Raw genomic sequence first — 26,258 nt, forward strand, 5'->3', positions numbered from 1 at the left:
TTAAATGCAACGTTAAATTCTTTTAAAAAAAAAATGAAGTAAAAAAAAAAAAAAAAAAAAAAATGGAAAAAAACTGAGACCTGTGCATCTAAAAAGTTCATTTTATGTAAGTAAAAAAATAAAAAAATACTCGAGCTGAGATTGAAACCAAAGCCTAAGACAAGTACCATAACCATTAGGCTAGTTTGACACGTTCTTTAAAAAGTGTTTTCAAACTTACTTATTCTTAACATAAGTCATGTCATGTGAACGATTCACACATGCATAGTCATAAAGCAGTTGACAAATATAAAAATCGGTACCCCCCCCCCTTTTTCCACATACCAATTTTTCAATTTTGACTGCTTGGCAGCCCTTTTTTCTGGATAAAAACCGATTAAAAAGTTTTCGACATGCCTAAATACACTATATATCAAATTTCAAGTCTGTGGATGTAAAAAAACGTTGAGTATATAGGTTGAGAAGTGTACTCATGCATTCTCACTTTTATGGGTCTATCGATAACATAATATTCGGTCAAAATGATCCCTTCAGCCTGGCTACCTCACAATGGCATAGCATATACAAGCAATGGTGTACCAGTGATGTTGAATATAGTAGCAACAATAAGTTGGATGTTCTATTAGACTAGATGAATTCTTGGGGTTTTTTGGGTTTTTTTTTTAGTATTATATAGATATGAAACAATCTGTGTCTGGTTGGGTCAGCATTGATACATAGCACGTTAATGTCTACATTCAGGTATCTGATCCGATTGTGAAAAAAAAAAATTAGATATTTTAAAAGTATATTTATTTATTGTTTGTTCATGTAGATTTGAAGAAATTGTAGAAGCTGTTTTCTTGTAACCCTTAACATGTGTTCGGCCATTAATCAATTGTCTACTTTTCTTTTCCAGCGACGGAAGATTGCTCGAAGCGAACGTAATAAAAAGATTGGACATCACTTTTATTCGTATGCAAATGTAAAGAACCGCAGTAACCGTTCGCGCAAAGGCGATGATTCTGATTGAGCCCCTCCCCAATCTGTGATCGCAACTTGTTTAAAATGATGCAGTTTCGTATATTGTATAAATCAAATAAAAATAAAAAAACAATCTTATATAAAATATACACGTATTGTTTTGTTTCTTAAAATTGGAAAGATTTTTAAAAAATTTTATTTTTATATTTTAATTATTTTTTATTAAAAAAAAATATTTTTTTTATTTTAATTATTTGTTGCTAGTGAGACTTGTAGAAAATCCACAGGAACATCTTTCATATGCAGTATATTGCTGTTGGGCATTCTGTGGACGTTCAGCATGAATGGATACCCCGTAATATTATTGTAACCCTTTTGTTAAAACTGTAAAAGTATTTATGTAAGTAATCTGGTTTATGTGTCAGAATATATCTGGTTATTACGGTTTATCTACAATATTCTTATAGGAGTCTGTGACATATTTCCATTGTATGGACATCTGGCATCAATGAAATGGATGGCTCTTGTCTTGGGGAGGCTCCATCTTTTGACAAGCTTCTAGGTTTGACCGTTACTCCTGATCTGAAATGGAACACGTACAAATCTGTTGCCAGGGATGCTGGGAAAATGGTGGGATCCTTCTACCGCTCCAGAAGATATCTCATTACTGATGCAATTCACTATCTATATAAAAGCCAAGTATGCCCAAGGATGGAATACTGCTGCCATATCTGGTCAGGAGCTGCTAAAAATAGACTATCCTGCCTTGACAGAGTACAAAATAGACTTCGTGGCTTAGTGGGGGAGGCCCTTTTCTCTTCCCTGCAATCTCTCTCCGACAGAAGAGACATTGCGAGCCTGTCTTTGTTTTATCGTTATTTCCATGGCAGATGCTCATCTGAGCTCCAATCTCTAGTCCCCCCTCGCAAATCCTTTACGAAAAACACCCGACTAGCTGAAACCACTGTCAAAAATTTTCCCCACTCTTTATCTGTGCCTAAACCAAAACGTAGATTCTATGAACAAAGCTTCTTTCTTAGAACCGCACGCCTGTGGAACTCTGTTCCGTCAGCGTGCTTCCCACCTGACTACAACCTGGATGTCTTCAAGTCCAACGTAAACAAATTCCTGATGATCCGCCCCCTTAAGTAGACATTTTTATTAAACCCCCCCACACTAACTTACTGTACATACAATAACCCTTATCGCTGAGTGTCTTCCGGGCTTTGATAAGTGGTGATCAACTTGTGTAAAAAAAAAAAAAATATATATATATATATATATATATATATATATATATATGATAAAATAACTAGCATGGGTACCGGGCGTTGCCTGGGTTGACATGAAGTTCCATTTGGAACACGCCTGCTATACTAATCATTTTCATCCTGTGTCACGTCGATACTCCCACAACAATTTCAAAAATAAAAGAACGGATGAAAACATGTAAATGTAATCGCCCCAAAAAAGAAGTTCCTGATACTCACTCCACCAGATATTTCGGCAGAAGGAATAAATGAGAAGAAACTATTCTCCGGATATTGAGCACTGGAAAGACTCCCCCCCCCCTTCCCTAAAAAAAAAAAAAAAAAAAAAAAAAAAAAAAAAAATCACTTTTGTTTAAAAAAAGAAAAAATTAGGCAGGCTCGAACCTGGCATGCGAATGAATGGAAAAAGGTAACTCACTATTTTGTGAACCTAAAAAAGTTTTTTATTTTTTGTAAGGGCGCTTTTTTCACTGGCTTTTTTTTTTTCTTTTTTTCTTTTGTAAATAAAGGAAATTTTCGATTTGCCTTTTTTTTGAAGGAGGTGGGGGCTTTTTCGATTTGTTTTTTTTTTTTTTTTTTTTTTTTTTTGTTTTTTTTTTGAAGGGGTGGGAATCCTTTTTGTTTTTAAAAGTATGTGCTTCGAATTCAAACTTAAGTTAAGTTTGAATTCGAAGCAGTCAAAGATTCTGTAGTAATTTTTTATGACGTGACCCAGCATCATTTAACCCCAAAGAAAAATGAAGATCTACCAAATATTAATTAAAAAACAAATAAAATTTTTGTAATTTTATATTTCTAATGTAATCCCCCCTCCCCTAAAAAAATTGAATTTGTCATATTTTGGGGTTTGTTTTGTTTATGAAATTGTTAGGTGAAAGTACAGAATGGTCTCATAAAAAAATAATTAAATTTATCATTTTATGTTATGGCACTGATCTGCTACAATAAAACCTCCCCAATTATCTCCCTTTTATTCTGTCCGTTTCACTTGTTCTCTTTTTGCGACAGCAGTGAATTAGTAGCAACACTAGTTGCTAACACAACGTGGTTGCTAAGGAAACCAGTCATAGAAAACGTCACTCACCTCCTTACATTTTTTTTTTTTTTTTTTTTTTTTTTTTTTTACGATTTTGAACGCCACTAAAGAAAACTGAATTTTTTTTTTCACAATGTAGCTGAGTAGGTGATCTATAAACTGTAATAATTGTTTGAAATTTGGTCGAAAAAGGAGTTGGCGGTGAAGCTTTAAAGTAGTTCTAAATGACTAAAACTGTCACTTAATCATATATTCGAACATAGTAGTGTTTGAATATCAAAGAAACTTCTATTTCCCACTTCCATTTCATTATGATAATTAAAGTTTTCATCTGTAAAACAAAAGAAAGTGATCAATTCAATTTCATATACTTCATACATATGTATATATTACATAGAAAAATGCGAGATGGAAAAGTAAAAGAACTAGTTGTCTTTTTTCTTTTTTTTAATCTATTTAGTTTTATCTTCCAGAAAAAAAAAAAACACTAAAGAAGAAAGAATCTTTTTTCTTTGTTTTTCTTTTTTGTTTGGAAGAGAGAAAAACAGAATTAACAGGTGACGTCGTAAGCAAAATATTATCAACCCTAGCATGGCAACTAACTCTCTCTATATAACCCAAATAAGCAACATTCCAGCTATGATTTATGAAGGTGTCGACGACGAAAAAGTTGCTATGGTAGCCAACAGCCAATCAGAAGAAACAGTTTCTCACGTTCCTTACTAATTCTGAGGACTTTTGAACACCAGGAATTTTATTATAATTTTTGTTTTAATGAACAAAAATTGAAAATTTCTATTTCAAAATATAGCTGAGAAAGTGACTATGAACTGTAAAAATTGCTTGAAATTTTGTTGCAAAATTAGTAAGCGGTGAAGCTTTTAAGCAGTTCTAAACAAGTAAAACTAACACTTAACCATATATTCAAACACTACTGTGTTTGAATAATATATAATTAAACTAGTCTGGGTGCCCGGCATTGTCTGGGTATTTGGAGGTGTGTGTGTTGAGGAAAAAAGTGGTAGTAGGCAGGCAGGTTCGACCCTGTACCGTGAAGGAGGAAAAGAATGGGGGGGGGGAATGACATGTTTGCTGTTGCACCCATCACCAAAACGGAAGTGACGTAGGTTGAAATTAAGGCTAGACAACCGAAAAGAGGGGATGACTTTCGAAAATATCGGTGAAAAAAGCGACCACTCCAGTTGAGGGTAGAGGAATTAATGTTTGTAGCCAATTTTTCGATTTGTCGTCCGAAGGGTCGAGCTTCAAAACGATACCAATCTTGTGAAAATTCGTCGACTCTGTTGAAAGTTTTAGGCAAACATACATCCCTTTAAACAGACAGGTGAGATTTTGGCTCACACACACACACACACACACACATATTAGTGAAACTACATGATTTTGTATATATTTTTTTGAATTTCAATGGTTATATAATTCTAAACTGTTTTTTTTTTTTTTTTTCAAAATGAAATCTTTGGCACATTTTAAGATAATATAGTGTCGCACAGTAGATAGCTATAACAAAAACTCTAGAGCTGGTTTCGATGAGTGTTTTCTTTTTTAGTGGGGGGGGGGGTATAATAATATATACACAATCATGTATTTTCATCTTGAAGAACTTTGTTGGGTGTTTTTGTTTTTCTGGTGAGTCCATGGAAGAAATATTCAGTATTGACATACAAATATTGGTTATTCTTTTATGAACAAAACGGATTTGAAAAATGTGTCAAAGTTTTTGTTTTGAAATAAAAAAAAAAAAAAAAAAAAAAAAAAAAAAAAGATTGGTAAGATAAATAAAAGTTCTTAAAGATAAAAATACATTTATTTTGATACCCCACTAAAAAAAAAAAAAACAAACTCATCGAAACCATCTCTAGTTTTTGTAATAGCTATCTACTGTGGGATACTATATTATCTTAAAATGTGCCAAAGATTTTGTTTTAAAAAAAAGAAAAAAGAAAAAACAAAAAGCACAGTGAATAAAATCTTTGATAATAATTGTCTGTATTTTTGAGATGAGGTGTTTTCAATGATTGAGATTGTCGGACTGACTTCCTCATCTTGGTTGTTATTGTCACAACGTTTCGGCCATTTTGCCCTCCGGCCTTCGTCAGGTGTTTTGTATCGAATTTGTTAGGAGTCTCGAACCCAACCCTTCATTATTATTACGGGGGTACCGTGTTTGGACTCCAGCTAGGCTTTGGGACATAGTTGCTGATTCTCTGTTTTGAATGTTACTTTTTCACTGCCTTCGTTCAGGATTGAACTCAGCACTTTTGGGTAACTAAACTTTGATACAACGTCTAGGACCACTCGGCCATATGTCACTAGGACAATTCTTAGTTGGTTTTTGTTAATGTTAAACCTATGTTGTTATTCAAGGTTTTCTCTCTCTCTATCAGGTGTCCAAACTATGTCCCAAAGCCTAGATGGAGTCCGAACACGGTACCCCCGTAATAATAATAAAGGGTTGGGTTCGAGACTCCTAACAAATGGTTCCCCAGTTCGATACAAAACACCTGACGAAGGCCGGAGGGCAAAACGGCCGAAACGTTGTGACAATAACAACCAAGATGAGGAAGTCAGTCCGACAATCTCAATCAATAAAATCGATATTACGTTACGCATGCATATTTGTAATACCAATGTTCAACCTTCACCTGGAAAATTCCATTTTTTTAATTTTCACACTTTTTACGATTTACCCCGGCTAAAACTCAAATATAAAGTTCCGGATAGGTTCGAATACCCTATATATTAAGTTCCATCTCTGTTGACAAAAAACTGACAGAGGAGTTTGGTAGTCAATTTTTTTAAACAAATATATATACGCATACATGAATATATATATATATATATATATATATATATATATATGTATGTATCTCCCCGATCCCACATTTTGCTAATTCCTACCCTCTGATGAGAAGGAAAGTATTTCTTGGAAACTCTGTGGATTAAGGAGTATCCACTTATCAAGTGTTTCCTTTTCAGATTGAAAAAGAGTTAAAAACATATTTAAAGTGTTTTTTTAACATGTTTTAACTGTTTGCTCCTATATATATATATATATATATGTTTTATTAACTGTTTGCTCTTATCTCTCTCTCTCTCTCTAATATATATATATATATATATATATATATATATACACACACACACACACACTGTCATTGGATACTTTACCTTTCACCGGACTATCCATTCACATGTAATCACCTTTTTCTTCACCATATACCCCATATTCCCTCTGCTCCACTTTTTGTTTTCAAGTAAGATCTTTGACTTACTTGTTTCATTAAATAATTTTGCATGCAAAATCTGATCCCGCATTTTGCTAATTCCTACCCTCTCTGATGAGAAGGAAAGTATTTCTTCGAAACTCCACGGATTAAGGACTATCCATTTATCTAGTGTTTGCTTTTCAGATTAAATATATTTTTTAACTCTTTTTCAAAGTGTTTTTTTTAACATGTTTTAACTGTTTGCTCCTATATATATGTTTTATTAACTGTTTGCTCTTATGTGTGTGAGTCAAAAGTAGGTGAACAGTAAAAAAAATGAACAAAACATTTATTTAGAGATCACAACTACAGACAACTCGATGTAATAAGACAGTTACATTCATGAAAATATTTATAAACGCAAGTGCTCAAACTGTTTTGAAGTTTGCCTCTTACGCTTTGACAAACACTTTCTACTTTTGGCTCACTCTATAATTCAAATATAACCAATTCGAAATTACTTAAACCTTAGACTATAAATTTACTTAATATAAGAGATTTCTTTTATTCCTCTTTATTATTTTTTTTTTTTTTGAGAGACTAAAGGAGCTGTTATATACTGACCCTGGCCGTATATGTATATATAAAGCTCCGTATGTGTGAGTAGGTATACATACATAAATATATATATATTAATGAAATCAAAGGGCTGTAATGTTTACTTGATATACGCAATGGTAAACTTCAAACTAGTATTTATATATAAATAATTTAATCCCAACCAAATAAAAAAGCTCAATACGCAATAGAGAGTAGAGTTTATTAAAAGAGAAAGAAAATTAAAACTGTAAGTTGAACTTTACAATCAAAATTTATTGTTCGACTGAATACTTCAAAAAACAATTTACAAAGTCCTTATTTCGCAGAGTTTCAAAGGATGATATTCTTCTCATCAGAGGACAAAGAAATCAACAAATTATATTTGTAGCAATGCTAGAATTTGCTAGTTAAGGCATTAAGTGAAACCGTAATTTATTGTAGTTATAAAAAAGTGAAAAAATGTTGGTTATGTAAAAAACTATAAATAAAAACTAACCGCACATATTTCAGCTTGCATAAAACTCCTCTCAAGCTGATCCAAAATAGTTCTTTAGAGAGAATGTATTCCAAAATAATAAGTCCAGCGTGACAATGCATATAATCTGATTGGAAAGTTTTCAAAACAGCTAAAATAATTAAAATTGTTTTTTTCTGGGCAGTGCAATAGCCCAAAGAGAAGTCTGTCCCCAGTCAAATGGGAGCTAATAATAAAAAGAGAGAAATCCAATGTGAGAACCTTTATCATCGGCTGGATTAGAAAAGTGATTTCAAGTGGGGGGAAAAAAAAAAAAAAAAAAAAAAAATCATTCCATGAAAGCTTGTATTACTATTACTCTGACCAGAAATTTTCTAGACAGAACGAAGCAAATCTTTCTATAAAGTGTTAAATTCGATGTCATTAAAAAAAAAATTGTAGGAGTGATGATTATAAAGTTTTAAGTGTTGCAGAATCATAGTCTATTAAGGCTGTCAAAAAGTCATGATGATGATAATAAATGCAAAATAATTCTACTAATAGTAATTTAGTAACAAATTTAGTAATAATGAAAAAATTTTTTAGTAATAATGAAAAAAAATTTAAATAAAAAAAAAAAAAAACTAATAAAGATTTCGATAATAATAATGTTTATAACAGCAGCAACAGAGATAGTAACCCGAATGATTATGTCAATCATATAGCGATATTGAGAAAAGTAAATGTACACATGTATATGTATATATGCACTGCCCGGAAAAAAAAACAATTTTCATTATTTTAGCTGTTTTGAAAACTTTCCGATCGGATTATATGCATCGTCACATTGGACTTATTATTTTGGAATACATTCTCTCTAAAGAACTATTTTCCATTTTGGATCAGCTTCAGAGGAGTTTTATGCAAGCTGAAATATTATGCGTGGTTAGTTTTTATTTATAGTTTTTTTTACATATCCAACATTTTTTCATTTTTTTTATTTGGCAATTTATAATTACAATAAATTGCGGTTTTACTTAATGCCATAACTAGCAAATTCTAGCATTGCTACAAATATAATTTGCTGATTTCTTTATGTCCTCTGATGAGAAGAATAACAAGAATAGCATTCTTTTAAACTCTGTGGAATAAGGACTTTGTAAATTGTTTTTTTTTTGGAGTATTCAGTTGAACAAGAAATTTTGATTGTAAAGTTTAACTTACAGTTTTAATTTTCTTTCTTTATATATATATATATATATATATATATATATTATATATGCATTTATGTATGTGTATAATTAAATGTGAGTGAGTGAGTTGATCGTCTCACTCCTTATCCTATATATATATATATATATATGTGTGTATGTGCATGCATTTATACATGGATATATGTATATACGGACAATTATACATTAAATTATTAAACCATTACTTATGATCTGTAAACATTTCTACTGATTTAAACTTCCTTCGCAATTTTAAATAAATTTGAATTATCATTTCCACACAATTATCTTTCTGTATGGGTCACAATGACCTCACATGACCTATATTTATCTGTTCTACAAATAGACTGATGATGGTTTTCCATATGCCTTCTCTATTTTTTGGCTTCTTATTCTTTTGTTCTTTTTCTTACTCCACCTTTCTTATTTTCAATTTTCATTGCTATTTTCTGAATCTTCACTTCACCTGTTATCCATTTGCTACAATGGCTTTGCTATTTCCTATTCTGTCACTTTTTTTTTAAAAAGTTGAATTTCACTTCTCCATGATTTGATGGATTTCCTGGAAGCATTAATTTACCCTTTTGTAATTTTATTTCCCATTCTTATGGATTATCAATGGACTTATTTGGATTTATCCTGTTTCTTCCTGGACTTTACCTTCTTATTAAATGGATTTTTACCATATATTTTTTTCCTTGCTCCTGTTTTCATAATCATTATGAATCTTTATAAACTTTCACTAAATGTTAAAAACATTTTTATGCAAATATTTTTAGTTTCTTTTAACGCATTAATTTGCAAAATTTATTGTATATTTTGCAAACCTCTTTTCTCTGATGAGAAGAATTGCATTTTTTGAAACTCCATGGAATAAGATCTTTCAAGTTTATTTGTACTCCTTGTCGGATAATTAAAATTTCTATACCTTCTTTACAGGTTTTTAATGTTTTTTTGGGGGAAAATTTTAATTTTCAATAAGCTTTGAATATATATATATATATATATATATATATATAAAAAATCCAAGCTTGAGATATTCAAAAGTATGAACTCAACGAGGTTGTTAGATAGTGATCGATAACAGGAGCAAAATATTCCTTTTTTTCTTTTAATTTATTGAAGAAAGGTAAACAGATATATTTGATCGCTACAAACAGTCATCTGTTTCAGTCAACGAGACTTTGTCGGCAACCCTGAACCATTTGATACTAGAGAAAAAATGAGCTCTTCAAAAAAAAGACCATAAAAGTTGTGAGCTCTCTAAAGGATAAAAATGGAGAAGTATTTCAACCTTTCTGGAAAATTGTTCAAACATTACCCTAAACCACATCATCAGCTGGATATATAGACAATAGAAATTTGAAATTATTAAAGCAGGGTGTATTTTACCATAAATTAATTAGTAGGTGGTGTTAGTGGTTGGGCGGTAGGGGTGATTTAAATTGAACATTGAGTATCATTAAACGTGTCTGTTGATAAGCTAATTTTTGCATGTAAAAAAAAAAAAAAAAAAAAAAAGAGGGGTGCAAAAAATAAGGGGTTTGCAAAAAAGAAACAAAAAGGGTTTGCAAAAAAGAAAAAAAGGGTTTGCAATAAAGAAAAAAAAAGGGGTTTGCAATAAAGAAAAAAAAAGGGGTTTGCAATAAAGAAAAAAATTTGACACAACTAGTTGATCAGCGAATACACTTGCAAACCCTTTTTTCGACATGCAAAAATTAGCTCATCAACAGACACGCTTAATGAAACTTGATATTCAGTTGAAATTCCAACTCACCCACTCACTAACACAGTTCTGGTAAAATACACTTCTTTAATAATTTCAAATGTATATTGACTATGTATCCATCTGTCGATGTGGGTCATGGTAATGTTTGAACGATTTTTCATGAGATTGAAATACGACTTCTCTACATTTATCCTTCTATTTTAGAGATCTAGCAAATTTTATGGTCTTTTTTTTTTAAGAGACTTTTTTTTTAGTGTCAAATGGTTCAGGGTCGCCTCATGATGTCTTATCGACTGAAACAGACTGCTCTTTGTAGTGACCAAATGTAACTGTTTACCTTCGAATGAATAAAATATACACACACGCGTGTGTGTGTGTATATATATATATATATATATATATATATATATATATATATACATACATACATACATACATACACACGTGTGTGTGTGTGTATACATACATATATGTATGGTTCTCATTTAGAATTCAAATTAAAACAGAAAAATCTTTATGATGTACTTGTTGCAAAGATGTCATATTCCAAAAAATCACCTAAGTAGTTTATTTTTATATAAATAATTCATTTTTTTGCTTCAATTATTGGTGTAAATAGTATCCATTACAAAGCTGATTTTGATCTCAATAGTTTGAATAGAGTTGTCTCCCCCTTATTTATAAATAATGGCAGATCAAAAGATCTGCAAAGAAAAGCTACTCGATCAATTTACGTGATTTTTGGAATATGCTCTGTTTTTAGTGATGAGACAATTCCAGTATTTTCCCCTCCACTTCTGATACAATTCCCAATTTAGATTCCGATTCTTTATAAATCTCTAAATGTTTAACTCTAAAATCATTTTTTTCCCAATTAGCATAAAATACATGTTAGATGTGCAAATATTTTCTCAACCGTAAAACATACTTGTGAGGGGATAATCTATCGATCTTAATATTACTGGTAGTTTAAAATCAATAAATGTTTATTATTTTATCATCATTTATATACCAGCAGTGGAAGATCTTGTTTAAAAACAAGATTCTTTTCTTTGTTTAAAGCTAAATCAAATAAAAAAAGACTAAAAAAATCGTTTTTGGCATTGGAAAATAGGTACAAATTTTTTCGATTCTAATACATCCAACACAGACAATGAATATATTTCATTTCCTCGAAACCATTTTAATAGACCTGATTCCATTGCATTCAAAATAGAAATTAATTTTACTTACTTTTCTAAACGTCATGTAAACATAATCAAATATATATATATATATATATATATATATGATTAGTTTTTTTGGAAAAAGAATTCCAGCAGAGTGCTCAATTAAAAGGAAAATCCAAATTTTAAGAGCGTACTTATATTTTGTGTACAGAAAGTTGTTAGTTGAGACAGGTCATTGGTACCGTCGGTTTCAAGCCCGATAATAAGGCCCGTTTAAGGTATCCTTATCGAGCTCTCTTCAGCCAATATTCGTCTCGAGACGAATATTGGCTGAAGAGAGCTCGATAAGGATACCTTAAACGGGCCTTATTATCGGGCTTGAAACCGACGGTACCAATGACCTGTCTCAACTAACAACTTTCTGTACACAAAATATATATATATATATATATATTAATGATGGGAAGATCCCAATATTTTCACCCCCCCCCCCAAATTCCGATACAATTACAGATGCTGAATTCTTTATAAATCTCTAAATAGTTAACTATAAAATTTGTTATTTTGTACCAATTACTGTAAAAAACACATTTTAAATCTGCATATATTTTTTTCAAAAGTAAAAATACACATTTGCGAGGGATGATCTAGAGATTTTAGTCTTACTGGAAGTTTAAAAATCAATAAATATTTATTATTTTATTATTATTACAAGCAGTGGAAGATGTTTCTTAAACCAAAATCAAATAAACAAAAGATAATTCAAGGAATCGGTTTTGGCATCGGAAAATAGGCGGAAATGTTTTCAATTCCGATACCAATTAATCGTCCCAACACTAATATATATATATATATATATATATATACTTAGTGATAATTACTGCTGATTAAGAGATTCAAACCCAACCACAAAGTCGCCTTTAACTCCATAGGCTAGTATTCTGCCTCAGGTCACTAGCAATTAAATATTTATTATTTCATCATTAATACCAGCAGCAGAAGATTTTGTTTAAAACAAAATCCTTTTTTTTTTCTTTTTTAGAAACAGAATCAAATAAAAAAGACAAAGAAATCGATTTCGGCATCAGAAAATAGGCACAAATTTTTCTGATTCCGATAGCCCCCAAAATTCCGATTTTTCTGATTCGCAACTTCGAGTAATCATTCCAACACTAATTTTTATAGTTCTCGAGTCAAATTCTAAATAAACACCATATATATATATATATATATATATATATATATATATATACAAAACTTTTATGTGCAAGATTTAAAAAATTGTAAAAAAGGCATGATTTAAGAATCATTTTTAAAATCTGAAATAAAAAAAGAGAGAAGAGAACAAAAAAAGTCTCCCAATAGAATAGCTTTCTTTTATCTTAACCATACATACTAATCATCTTGATGTTCGTAAATAAATGGTTTGGAGAGGGAAGAGCAGAAGGCGCGTTGAAAGGGTGGGGGGCTTGCCGTGAATATTTTTTCTGGTGAAAAGGGGCCGGGGAATGGGGGGGAGCGAGTGAATGACGGAGACGTGGTGGTAGTAGTGGTGACAATTGGCAGTCGTGATAACAACAACAACAGTCCAGTCTTCAAGCGGACACACTGGTTACTTTGCTCAAACTGTTAGCGTACTGAAATTGATCAATGCTCTCGCTAATGTCTAAGGCAACTATACAGCTCTCCCGTACGATCTGTTCCTTGTCAGTCAAGTATCGGGCAAGAAAATCGTTACACTCAGCAGTCCCCATCGCCCCCAGGGCTTCTGCGCATTCATGCCGAACCATCGGATCTTCGTCTTCCTTTTCAACTGTGGCCATCAGCTCTTTGGCGACAATAGGATTCTGGAGTTGACCAAGGACGTAGGCAATTTCATGGCGAAATAGGGCACTTGAGGACTTGAAGCCTTGAAGAAAAAAAAAAAAAAAAAAAGTAAAAACGTTATAGAAATGTCCATAAATATATTTTTAAAATTCTATATCAAAAATTAAGAACATCATGCGATCATTTCTCATGTGTATGGTCAGCAGGTTAACTTGATTTTAATAATTATATATTCAATTATTTACCTTGTTTTTTTTATCCATATAATTATAAAACTGGATTGTCCGCCCTTGATGACAGGGCAATTCCATCTTAAAAACTGGAATGACAGGTGAATTTATATACATATATATATATATATATATTTCTTATTTATATTTATGTCTCCGCAGTAGAGTGAAAAGCATATCTTATTTTTCTTTTATTAATATTATTGGAATTTTTTCCTTTTTTCCCTTGTACACATTTTTGTGAATTTTTCCATGGATTTCTGCCTTTGGATTATTATGGACTATCTTCCAATTGCCGGATTTCTTTGGATTTTACTTGTGCAAATGGAAATTCAATTAACTTTCTTGAAGTTATATATTTGGATTTTACCGTCACTGGATTATTTATCTTCCACCAGACTATCCATTCACGCGTAATCACCTTTTTCTTCACCATATTCCCTCTGCTTCACTTTTTTTGTTTTCAAGTAAGATCTTTGACTTACTTGTTGTTTAATCAAATACTTTTGCATGCAAAATCCGATCCCGCATTTTGCTAATTCCTACCCTCTGATTAGAAGGAAAGTATTTCTTCGAAACTCCGCGGATTAAGGACTATTCACTTATCTAGTGTTTTCTTTTCAGATTAAATATGTTTTTAACTCATTTCAAAGTGTTTTTTAACATGTTTTATTAATTGTTTGCTCGTATATATATATATATATATATATATTAAGTAATGTGATTTATAATTTAAAAGTTTTAAAATTTTTAAAATTTAAAAATCAAAATTTAATTAAATTAAAAATCAGTTTCATGTTGTTGTTCCTTCTTATGAAACTGATTTTTAATTTAATTAAATTTTGATTTTTAAATTTAAAAAATTTTAAAACTTTTAAATTATAAATCACATTACTTAATATTGAATTAGCTCTAGGACATTTAACTATCGAGCTTATTATATATCTAAATTACAACGAGCATTTCCTGTATTTTAATTAAACTAGTAATTTCACTATTACATTAAAATACACTTAGCTCTTTAGACTATTATTCTAATCTCCTTTAAATTATATATATATATATATTATATATATATGTGCCTGCTTGAATCTTGTCATCGATCGGGCGACTCCATCTTTTAAAAAAGGGTGACGGTTAATTTTTATATATATGTATGCATGTATGTGCATGGCTGTGGCTCATAGACTAAGGGTGGAGAGTTATGTTTTGGTTTTGATTCTAGCTGATGGCACCCAAGTCAGATATATAGTGTTTAACTTTTGATCTCACTACTATACAGGGTGTTTCCAAAGTCTTGGGAACATTACAAATGCGTATAATAGTTTTTGAGTTATTAAAAATCGTTATGTTCCCAAGACTTTTGAAACACCCTGTATATTAGGTACAATATAATAATTGATAATTATCTTTCTAACAGAATTGTCTTTATAATAAATACATAATCTGCATGAAATAAAATATCAGATTTAAACAGGCGGCCATTTTTTTTAAAATTTAATTAAATATTTATCGAAAGCAAAAATGTAATGTCATAAAATATTATTGAATTAGCTTGGAATTATTTTGGAGATGAGTAAACTGTATAATTTTTTTTTATTTAATTATTTGGAATATTATCCTCATTTTCCAGTTGATCTTTTCACAACATTTCAGCCAATTATTCCTGTTGCCTACGTCAGGTTAACCGTGACAGGATAGGAATGCCGAAACCTCCAATTACAAACCGCTACCTCTAATCATAGATATGCCCATGGTGCAGTGGATAGAGATACGGAATATCTACGATTCCATGAAGCTAGAGGAATCGGTTTCGATCCCACCCAAAGCCGCTCAGAGGATTAGTTGACCAAACAGTGGTGGGATGACAACAGCTATTGAAGGCAGCAATTACTGCGGATATAGTTGGAGGATTCGATATTCCTATCCTGCCATGGTTAACCTGACGAAGACCAGAGGAATAATTGGTCGAAACGTTGAGGAGAATAGTCCAAATAATTCAATAAAAAGTCATAAAAGTTGTTTGAGAGTCTTTTATGGTGTATGTCTATTACAATTATTGTAAAGGTTTCATTTTGTTCACTTTTTTTTATATTATAATTAAAGCAACCTAAAACCTAAAAATTGTAATTAATGTTCATTGAATATTCTAATAACGTGAAATTTAAATATTTTGATCGATTTATGAAATATTTTTTACATAAATTACTGTGTCAAATTACTCAGCCTGCTAAACGTTGGTACCTTTTGCCACATTCTGGTTGTAATTACATATTTAAAGATGTATGAAGCAAAACGAAAAGTTTTGTTCATTTTCGTACAAAAAAAATAAATAAAAAATTTAAAAAAAAACATGAAAATAAATTAGTAAATATTTGGAACAAAACGAATCCAACCCTGCAAAATCCCCCTATATGTAGGTAAACTTTGAGACATTGTGAAATAGCAGGCAAAAATCGATCTGCAAGCAGTAGATAATTCCCACATTAGCAAGCAAATTATTTATGACAAGACAAATGCCTGCCTATCTCTGATGCTTTAAATTAGGGTGAAAAAATTTGGTTGACTTTTCAGATTGAGGGGCAAAATGTACGAAAAGTTTCAAATGAGAACATGGTGGATCGGGAATATATATGATAACAATTTTTTTTTTGTTGGTGGGTTGGTTGGTTGTTTTACGGCATATCAAACCTTTTCAGGTTATTTAATGCCGAGTCCAGTGATTTTGAAGAAAATTTTTTTAATAGAATATATATTTTTTTCAAGTCGGTTTCTATTTAACCCATAGTTGGGACCCTAACAGGTACTACCACTTCGGGTCAGAATGGATCTGAGAGCAATGGCAATTAAAGGATGGCTTCACACTCCCCAAAGCCCGCAAACTGGGGCCTCACCATCGGATATAGTTTAAGGTCATATCCAGGACTACTTGATAATTTTTCAGAATTCGGGAATTTTTTTACTAATTTTGATATGAATGCATTGTTACACAAATAAAATTGTTATAATTGCTGATAAAGTTATGTGATATAAAAAAGTTTTTTTTGCAATCATTTAATACGTTAAAATTTGCTAAAAACTTTAAAGCTACTACTACTACTACTACTACTTTTGGCGCTTCTACACTATTGGGACGAGATTTTGTAGTCGATAAATGGAGTTTTCAGATAAAAAACAATGGTTTCAACTGATTTTTTTGTCAATTCTAATAAATTACAATGGTAGCTTCCAAATTATGCAGTCAAAATTACCTGAATATTACTGAATTATTTAACAAAACTTTAATCGTGTTAGCAGGTGAAAAATTGTGGCCATCTTAAATCAAAACGGAAAATTACCTCCATATTGAACTCTCCCGTGTCTTACGATCATTTTCATCAAATTCTATTTTTTTTATTTTCTATAATAAATAATTTTCTACTTTATCGATTTTCATAATTTTTGGATATAATCATCTTAAAATACAAGGAATATGTAGATACCATTGTTTTCATGTGAAATTCAGCATTACGATTTCACAAGTTTCGTTCTGATAGTGTAGAAGTCTTTCGCTGTTTAACAGCGTCGGCGACCACAACTCTTTAAATTGTGGAGCCATGGTATTCCCGGGAAGACGATTAAAGACGGTAGTTTCCTGTTGCTTTCTGTCTCATTTAGAAAAAACGTCAATCTCTTTCGGCGCTTCTACACTATCAGAACGAAATTCTGTAGTTGATGGAGTTCTCAGATAAAAACAATGGTTTCTGATCTTTTTTGTCAATTATAATAAATTAGAACGTTAGTTTCCAAATTATGAAATCGAAATCACCTGATTACTAAATTATTAACAGAAAAAAAACAAAAAAAACTTTAATCGTGTTAGCAGGTGAAAAATTGCGGTCATCTTGTTTTTATAAAATAAATCGAAACGGAAAATTACCTCCCTTTAGAACTCTCCTGTGCCTTAAATACGATCATTTTTTTTTCAAATTCTATTTTCTATAATAAATAATTTTCTACCTCATCGATTTCCGTAATTTTTGGATATAATCATCTTAAAATACAAGGAATATGTAGATACCATTGTTTTCATGTGAAATTCAGTTTTACGATTTCAGAAGTTTTGTCCCAATAGTGTAGAAGTGCCATACTTTTTATTTGACAAATTTGTTTCGAATTCCAAATGATCACAAAGTAATTAATTCATTTATCAACAGATCTGGCCTGTCAAAGTATTTAATCCTGTTGCGAAGGTTTTCTTATTGAAAATCTAAAAATATTCAGGAAAATTTACAAAATTGAAAATGTGCAAACATTTTGGAGGAAACTGTCATAGTATGACTCCAGTGCTAAATACCATACCAGATTTATTAGTTTGAAGCTATTAAATGAGAGAATTAAAAGTTATTTATTTCAATGTAATAATATTGTCTCCATTACAACTGCTATTGAAATAAGTTTTCTTCTAAAATTATTGCAGAAGTGCGACATTGTGTTCTGGAGTTTTTGTAAAATGTATAAAAGAAATCCTTAATAAATAAGAATTTGATTTTAAAATAGTTTTTTTGTTTTCTTCTTAGTGATCAATTTTAACAAAAACTTAAAGAAAATGAAAAATTTTTTTTTTAAAATACAAAAAAAATCTTAAAATTGAAATCTTGAATTTCAAGCAAAACAAATGGTGCCTACGTAATTGTCATGTCGCAAAGAACAACATATCCAAAAATTATGAAAACCGATAAGGCAGAAAAATAATTAACGAAAAACAGTTTTCGATAAAGGTTATATGGGAACACAAATGTGTCGGACATTTTAAATTGCATTTGCATCACATGACGTAGGGGAAGTAACTCGGTCGTAACTACATTTATCAACTCATCTTTGTGAAATCTAGCAAAATCGCTCAATTTCGCAAATTTATTTAATAAATTTATACTAATTGTAATAATTATTTTTCTAACTAATCGTTTTTCGTAATTTTTGGATATGTTACTATTTGTGGCATGACAATTACATAGGTACCGTTTGTTTTAGTTGAAATTCAATTTTTTTCTTTTTGCTCTTACAATGCAGACGTACCAAAAATAATTTTTACAAATTGAAAATTATTGTCATACCTTCATTTTTAGGAAGTCTAAGATGAATCTTACCTGTCTCTCTCATTTTTAGCTTTTTTTCATTTATTTTCTAGCTATTGTATTTTGAATGTTTGTTTGGGGTGGGGGTCGGGTACATTGAGGAAATATTTATGTTACATCTGGAGTGTGATTTTCACAACATTTGGGTCGATATAACCCCCAACCTTCTTCAGGTGTATCTTGTCGAACTCAGGAATATGGACGGAATTTCGAATGGAATCTTTTATTTACTTCACGGGGGTAGCATGCTCTTGTTCTATCAGCCATGACTGGATAGAGGTTCGAAGTTATTTACAATTGTATTTTTCGGTCGCCCACACTGAGGATTGAACCTTCAATTTTCAGGAGAATATCACTGTTTACAATTGATTTTTCCAAGTACTCTAACCACTGCGCCATGGGTTCTTGTGGACAATCATCTCAAAAAAAAAAAAAAAAAAAAAAAAAAACCCATCTCATCTCAAAAATTCAGAAACGTTATATTATTTGGATTAATCGGACTCATGTTCTCATCTTGAATGTTATATATACCTGAAAATGTTGGAGGTTACATCGACTGAAACAATTGTCCAAAAAATTCTATGGTTTTCCAGTTGGCTGTATCATCCAACACACAAAGTTGCCTTAACAGCAAAGGAGAACTTAGTTTTGAGTTTCCACAAAAAGATTTCACTTTAACGAAATATCCAATTTAAAATGAAACGTTTCTGAATTTTTGAGATGTAGATTGGTTATTCGTATTCTTTGGATTCATCGGACTACTGTTCTCATTTGGAGTGTGATTTTCACGTTTTGATCGATGTGACTTCCGACCTTCTTCATGTGTATCTTCTCGAACTCGGGAATTTGGACAGACTTTCGAGCGGAACCCTTTATTTACTTCACAGGGGTAGCATGGTTTTGTTCCCCACAGTATTTTTGTCGCCCACACTGGATTATACCTTCAACCTTCAAGAAGAAGGTCATTTTTTGCAATTGATTTTACCAAGTACTCTAACCGCTGCACCACGGGTCCTTGTGGACAATTCTAGTATGAATTTTAGGAGCCTTAAACCTACTTTTGATTTCTAGTTGTAAATATCACTATATATATATATATATATATATATATATATATATAAGAGCAAATAGTTAACCAAAACATGTTAAAAACACTTTGAAAAAGAGTTAAAAAAACATATTTAATTTGAAAAGGAAGCACTAGATAAATGGATAGTCCTTAATCCGCAGAGTTTCAAAGAAATACTTTCCTTCTCATCAGAGGGTAGGAATTAGCAAAATGCGGGATCGGATTTTGCATGCAAAAGTATTTGATGAAACTGCAAGTAAGTCAAAGATCTTACTTGATAACAAAAAGTGAAGTAGAGGGAATAGGGTGAAGAAAAAGGTGATTTCACGTGAATGGATAGTCTGGTGAAAGGTAAGGTATCCAATGACGCTAAAATCCAAAAATGTAAATCCAAGAAAGTTAGTTAAATTTTTATTTTATATATATATATATATATATATATAATGTTGTTACTTATTACTTGTATATATTCCATATTGTTTATAATAAACTGGCTTGGGTGCTTGGCGTTGCCCGGGTATCTGAATGTGTGTGTGTTGAGCAAAATACCCCCCCCCCCCAAAAAAAAAAAAATTGTTGGAGGCAAGCAGGCTTGAATCTGTAATGCGAACAAGGAAAAGAACGTGAACAAAAAACAAAAAAACGTAACGTCTTTGCCGTTGTGTCCATCGCCAAACCGGAAATGGCAAAGGTTTAAATTAAGGCCAGTCAATCGAAAAGAGACTTTTGACTTTTGGAAATATCGTTGAAAAAAGCGTTTCGATCACTGTGACTTCCGACCTTCTTCAGGTGTATCTTATCGAACTCGGGAATTTAGACAGAATTTCTAAAGGAACCCTTTATTTACTTCACAGGGGTAGAATGTTCTTGTTCCGACAGCAAGTTTTGTCGACAAGCACCCGTGGCGCAATAGTTAGAGTACTTGGAAAATCAATTGTAAAAGTGATATTCGGTTAAAGGTTCAATCCTCAGTGTGGGCGACTGAAAAATACAATTACAAATTACTTAGGACATCTATCCAGTCATGGCTGACAGAACAAGAGCATGCTACCCCCGTGAAGTAAATAAAGGGTTCCGTTCAAAATTCTGTTCAAATTCTCGAGTGCGACAGAAACATTCCCAAGTTCGACAAGATACACTTGAAGAAGGTCGAAGGTTACATCAACTGAAACGTGAAAAATCACTCAAGACGAGAGCAGTAGTCCGATGAATCCAAATAATTAAAACGAAACATTTTTTCGGAAATTGTCGCACCGGAAAAAAAGATAAACGTATCTCTCACCTTTTGCCAAAATACGACACGCCTTATCTGTTTGCATATTTCGTAGAGAGAACATGGCCCGATATCGGTTGTACATTTGCAGAGTCTCATCCAATAACATTTTTTCCAGTTTTCCAAGGTCTTGGCATTCTGAAGGTGGTGCTGGATCGATTGAATTGTATGGATTCTTTGATAAGTTCTTCTTGTGTCGATCTGACCCATGAAGCCACTTAATTCGTTGTATAGCAAGTTGACATGTGTCCGCCAGCTTTCAAGGAGAAAGAAACAAGAAATTAGTTTTTGAGAATATATGTTAATAAAAACTATGTCTTGCTCTATTTATTATCGAGCACTCTTGTTAAACAAACATGGTTCTGTGATTTAGCAGTCGTCTTATAAAACCGATATATGATAAATGTATTAAAATTTGCTTCAATTTTGTACAGTGTCTTCACTGACGGGCGCCTTATATGCCAAAATATACGGTATTTAATCTGGGACAGTATATAATTATAGCAGTAAATGACTCAACCTCTTCCATATCCTTCTTTCCCCGCCAGACAACTTGGGAGAAAAAAATAATAAAATAAAATACTCTTGCAAAATACCACTCTTGATGATCACGTAATCGAAAGCTCTTGAGAAATGGTCAAAACAAGATCACTGTGGCACCAAACAGTTTACCAGCTGATACTAAAAGAATTGTTGGAAAAAAAAAAAAAAAAAAAAAAAAATTACCAAGAAAGTTAAAACAAAGATTAATTTAATCAGACAGGCTTGGATAATGACTTGCTGCATAAATACAGGGTGACCCAAAATAAACGGGCCCCAACTCTTATTAGGGCCCCCGTTTCTTAGTGTTTTGTCCGAATGAAATGAAACTTTGGTCATAACTAGTTTATTATATTCAAAACATCACATCAAAACAAGGGTCTTTGTCCTTTTTTTTTCTCCGTTCTACAGCATATGTTCTAGATTGCCAACATTTAGCTTTTGTTTTTTTTGGGGTCACCCTGTATATGTAATTAAAAAAAAAAAAAAAAAAAAAAAGGATTCTTGTCAGCGTTCATATGACATTCTAAATTCTGACCTGTTCAAGTCGGTTCCAAGAACTCAACTGCCGACTTTAGTCTTTATATTCCCCCTTTTTTTTTTCTTTTTTTTTTTTTTTGAGGGGGTGAGGCCTCATTAATATGCAAATCAATGCATATCACACTAAATCATCTTCGCGATGCTTAAAGATCATCTTATAAGCCAGTGCCAAGATCAGCAATCACATCAAGCAACACTAAATGCTTCTCAAACGAAAATCAATCAATTTGTCATTCTTATACGAGAACGCTTAAAAAATTCTGACTAATCACGTTTCAATCTTCCATAGCTTGTAACTAAAAAAATTTGTTAAGACGAGGGCACGTTTGAAATGAAGGTTTCTGTTTAGGGCACAATGGAACCATGATACTTGAACGGTTTAAAATCCAAAAGTTTCATTCGTCCAAATGCCTCAGCTTAACGTTCACAGGGAACACGTGTTGTAACGTACATTGAAGGCATTGCCAAGGTTGCTGCAAAGACAAAGAAAGTGGGCTCTCTAGACCGTGCTAGAAAGTTACTTACGCCAGAGAGTATCCTGTACCTCTACAAGGCCACCATTTGCCCATGTAATTTTCCACACTCTTTATCTGTGCCTAAATCCAAACGAATATTCCATGAGCAAAGCTTCTTTCTTAGAACTGCACGCCAGTAGAACTCTCTGCCGCTTGCTTGTTTCCCACCTGACTACAAGTTGAACGTCTTCAAGTCCAACATAAACAAACTCCTGACAAACCGCCCCCTTAAGTAAGACACTCTATCAAAACCCCCAATACTAATGATTACTACAATACTATCTCATTGATTACTGTACACGCAATAACCCTTATCCCTGAGTGGCCTTCGGGCATTGATAAGTGGTGACCCCCATGTAAAAAAAAAAAAAATTGTTGCCACATTTAAAGCTGGTGCATCTGCTACTAGTCTCTTCCTCTGAGACAGGGTCCAAAAGAGTCGCCAACCTAATAGGTCTCGCACTATCAGCTAAGCTCCAACCTCTGTCCCATCGATGAAATGTTGCATTCCTCTGCCTGTTTTAAAAGTATCTTAATGGTAGGTGCTCCGATGAACAGCGCTCGTCCCTCCTTGACGTAAATACCTCAGACAAACCCGACAAGGAACAAAATCCCACCCCTTCTCAATAGAAATCCCTAGATGTAAGAAAGCCTCCTACTCTAATAGTTTCTTCCCTAGAACTGCTAGACTTTGGAATTTCCTTCTAGGTTCCTGCTTCCCAGAGACATCTTGTCGCTCAACTCCCTACATAGTATCCCTGAAAATTATGTCCCAGAGAGTAGCCCCCTACATTAAAGTGGCACCAGGCTTTGTTTGGGGGTAAAAATGCAATAAAAAAATAAAAAAAAAGGGCATGTATGATTTTATTTTTTTTTTTTTTTTTACACGGTGGTCACCACTTATCAAGGCCCGGAAGCCACTCAGGGATAAACGTTATTGCAAGTACAGTACGTTAGTGTGGAGATTTGATGAAGTATTTACTTAAGGAGGCGGTTCATTAGGAATTTGTTAACGTTGGACTTGAAGACATCCAAGTTGTAGTCAGGTGGGAAGCAGGCAGACGGAACAGAGTTCCACAGGCGTGCAGTTCTAAGAAAGAAGCTTTGTTCATGGAATCCACATTTTGATTTAGACACAGATAAAGAGTGGGGGAAATTTTTCACAGTGGATTCAGCTAGACGGGTGTTTTTCGTGAAAGATTGGCAACGGGGGGGGGGGGGCAGAGATTAGAGCTCAGACGAGCACCTGCCATGGGAATAACGATAAAACAAGGATAGGCTATATTATAAAAGAACCTACTGTTGATATTATATGCTGAGCACTTCTGCTTGTGCAGTGATAAAACTTCTGAAATACACTTGTAATGTTAGGCTGTATAAGGGTGTTAACTTTGCTCAAAATCTGACTGCTTCTTCTTTTATTGGATTTATCAATTAACAATTTTCAATACTTATCAGAGGCATTCTAAGACAAAACCTATCTAAGAGCACCCGCAGAAAAAAAAACGTATATTTGTATAAAATTTCATAAAAGTCAGCACAGCCATTTTGGAGTCCATAGGGAACGAACTCACAAAACACAAAGTATCTTATATATACAGGTAGAGATGTCAATAACGACAAGTTGTCAAACAAATTAATTCAGATAAAAGCAGTTTTGAACTGGTTCGGTACTAAACTGACCCCCAACCCCCCTACCAAAAAAAGTCTGGGAAAGTCGGTTCACCCTTCTATTATCATCACATCCAAAACTCATCTGACCCAGTCCTTTCTGCTTTCAACCTCTCTACTCTTTCTGAACTTAGTTTTGACTGATTAAACTACATCCCATGGCAAAGTCGCAATTTGAGGGTTTTGAGGAGTGTGAAGTTATTCCATAGTTGTTAGATCCACTTTGATACCGAAGCGCTAGTACATGTCAGGATCTTAAAGATTAATTAAATAAAAGTTGGCTGGGTGTTTGGATGTGTGTGTTGAGCCAAAAAAATGGTAGTAGGTAGGCAGGCTCGAACCGTGACGCGAAGGCGGAAAAGAAGGTGAAAGAAAATCTGACGTCTTAGCCGATGTCTCCATGACGTGACTGGAAGTCAAGCCAACGGTGACAATGACTTCCTAAAATGTTGTTGAAAAAAAAATAAAAATAAAAATCGATCCCTTCTTGTACAAAATGGCAGAGTTTAGAATGAAGGAATTAATAGAATGAAGGAATTAATGTTTTTGCCCAATTTTTCGATATTTGTGGTCCGAGACGGTGAGCTTCAAAATGATACCAATCTTGTTAGGATCCGTCACATCTGTCGAAAGGTTTTGCAAGACATACAAACATACATATGTTTAAATAGACAGGTGAGATTTATATAATGAAGTTTGCATAATTTTTTTATGGGGGTTCAAGGATGACAGTAGGAGGTCTCTTTTTAGTTCCTTAACTTTCCAATATAATGAAGGAGCATGCAAAAATCGCTAATTTTAAATGACGATAAATTTTATTTTTAGAAGAAGCTAAATATAAAACGGAGCAGGGAGGAATTTTAGACAGGAGGAAATGTTCCAATTCTGAGAAGTGATATCAGGAATTAACAGATTGCGGTTGATTTTTGTGATTCTTTAGATTGTTTTCCTATTCTTTGCATTGTCCAACCAACGCCAATGAGACAGCTTCCAAGGACAAGAAAAAAAAAAAAAGGATTTAAAAGCCGAAACACAAGCAACTGAAATTTAAATCCAAGTAAAAATCAAACAGAATAAATAATGTAAATTTTTGTAAAGCTCAATCACAGACTGGATGTTTTTTGTTGTTGGAAAGAAAGGGTGGACGTAGAGTTGGTGACAATGTCAAAGAGAGAAAATAGGTATTGGTTGATTTGTGTCAGTTGTTATGGATAGTGTAATTGGTAATCTTCAGAGTAGTACACGAGAGAGGGTGGGAGAGAGAGAGGGTGGGAGAGAGAGAGGGTGGGAGAGAGAGAGGTGGGAGAGAGAGAGGTGGGAGAGAGAGAGGTGGGAGATAGAGAGGTGGGAGATAGAGAGGTGGGAGATAGAGAGGTGGGAGATAGAGAGGTGGGAGATAGAAGGAGAGGGGAGAGAGAGGGTGGAGAGGGGGAGAGGGTGGAGAGAGAGAGAGAGGGGAGAGGGGGGAGAGAGAGAGAGAGAGAGAGGAGAGCAATAAAGACGTAGGGGGGGGGTCAAAGAAAGTCTTCAGTGCAATAATAAATTTACAAATGAGTAACACCAAATATTATAAAGTTAATTTTTTCCTCTTTGGTTGACTATTATAGCTTTTAAACAAAAACCTTTATATACTAATCTGTTCCACCAAGCACTTATGCCAATTCCTGGAGCACGTTTCCGAAAATATGTTTGTCTTGTTCATTTTTGTTGCATCTTCTTAGATTCTTTCAAGGTAACCAACTTCACGTATGTTGGAGCTAACCTCACTCTCATGCTAAATCCGACAAATATT

The 26,258-nt window shown here is 32.8% G+C and overlaps 2 protein-coding genes across 2 annotated transcripts in view; one reads left to right on the forward strand and one right to left on the reverse strand.

Annotated features, from left to right (window-relative positions):
• Positions 1 to 1,110, forward strand: part of LOC145296956 (uncharacterized) — a 57,511-nt gene extending 56,401 nt beyond the window's left edge. The window contains exon 15 of the mRNA XM_080143179.1: positions 899 to 1,110. Coding sequence (XP_079999305.1) covers positions 899 to 1,012 — 114 coding nt within the window. The 3' untranslated portion in view covers positions 1,013 to 1,110. The remainder of the gene's footprint in view (positions 1 to 898) is intronic.
• Positions 1,111 to 13,040: 11,930 nt separating this feature from the next.
• Positions 13,041 to 26,258, reverse strand: part of LOC145296957 (deoxyhypusine hydroxylase-like) — a 52,762-nt gene continuing 39,544 nt past the window's right edge. The window contains exons 3-4 of the mRNA XM_080143180.1: positions 21,210 to 21,456; positions 13,041 to 13,593 (exon numbers count right to left, since the gene is read on the reverse strand). Of these exons, the coding sequence (XP_079999306.1) occupies positions 13,280 to 13,593; positions 21,210 to 21,456 (561 nt within the window). The 3' untranslated portion in view covers positions 13,041 to 13,279. The remainder of the gene's footprint in view (positions 13,594 to 21,209; positions 21,457 to 26,258) is intronic.

The sequence above is a fragment of the Euprymna scolopes genome, chromosome 17 (assembly GCF_053919585.1).
Source record: "Euprymna scolopes isolate OS-2025 chromosome 17, ASM5391958v1, whole genome shotgun sequence".
NCBI classification, from domain to species: Eukaryota; Metazoa; Mollusca; class Cephalopoda; order Sepiida; family Sepiolidae; genus Euprymna; species Euprymna scolopes.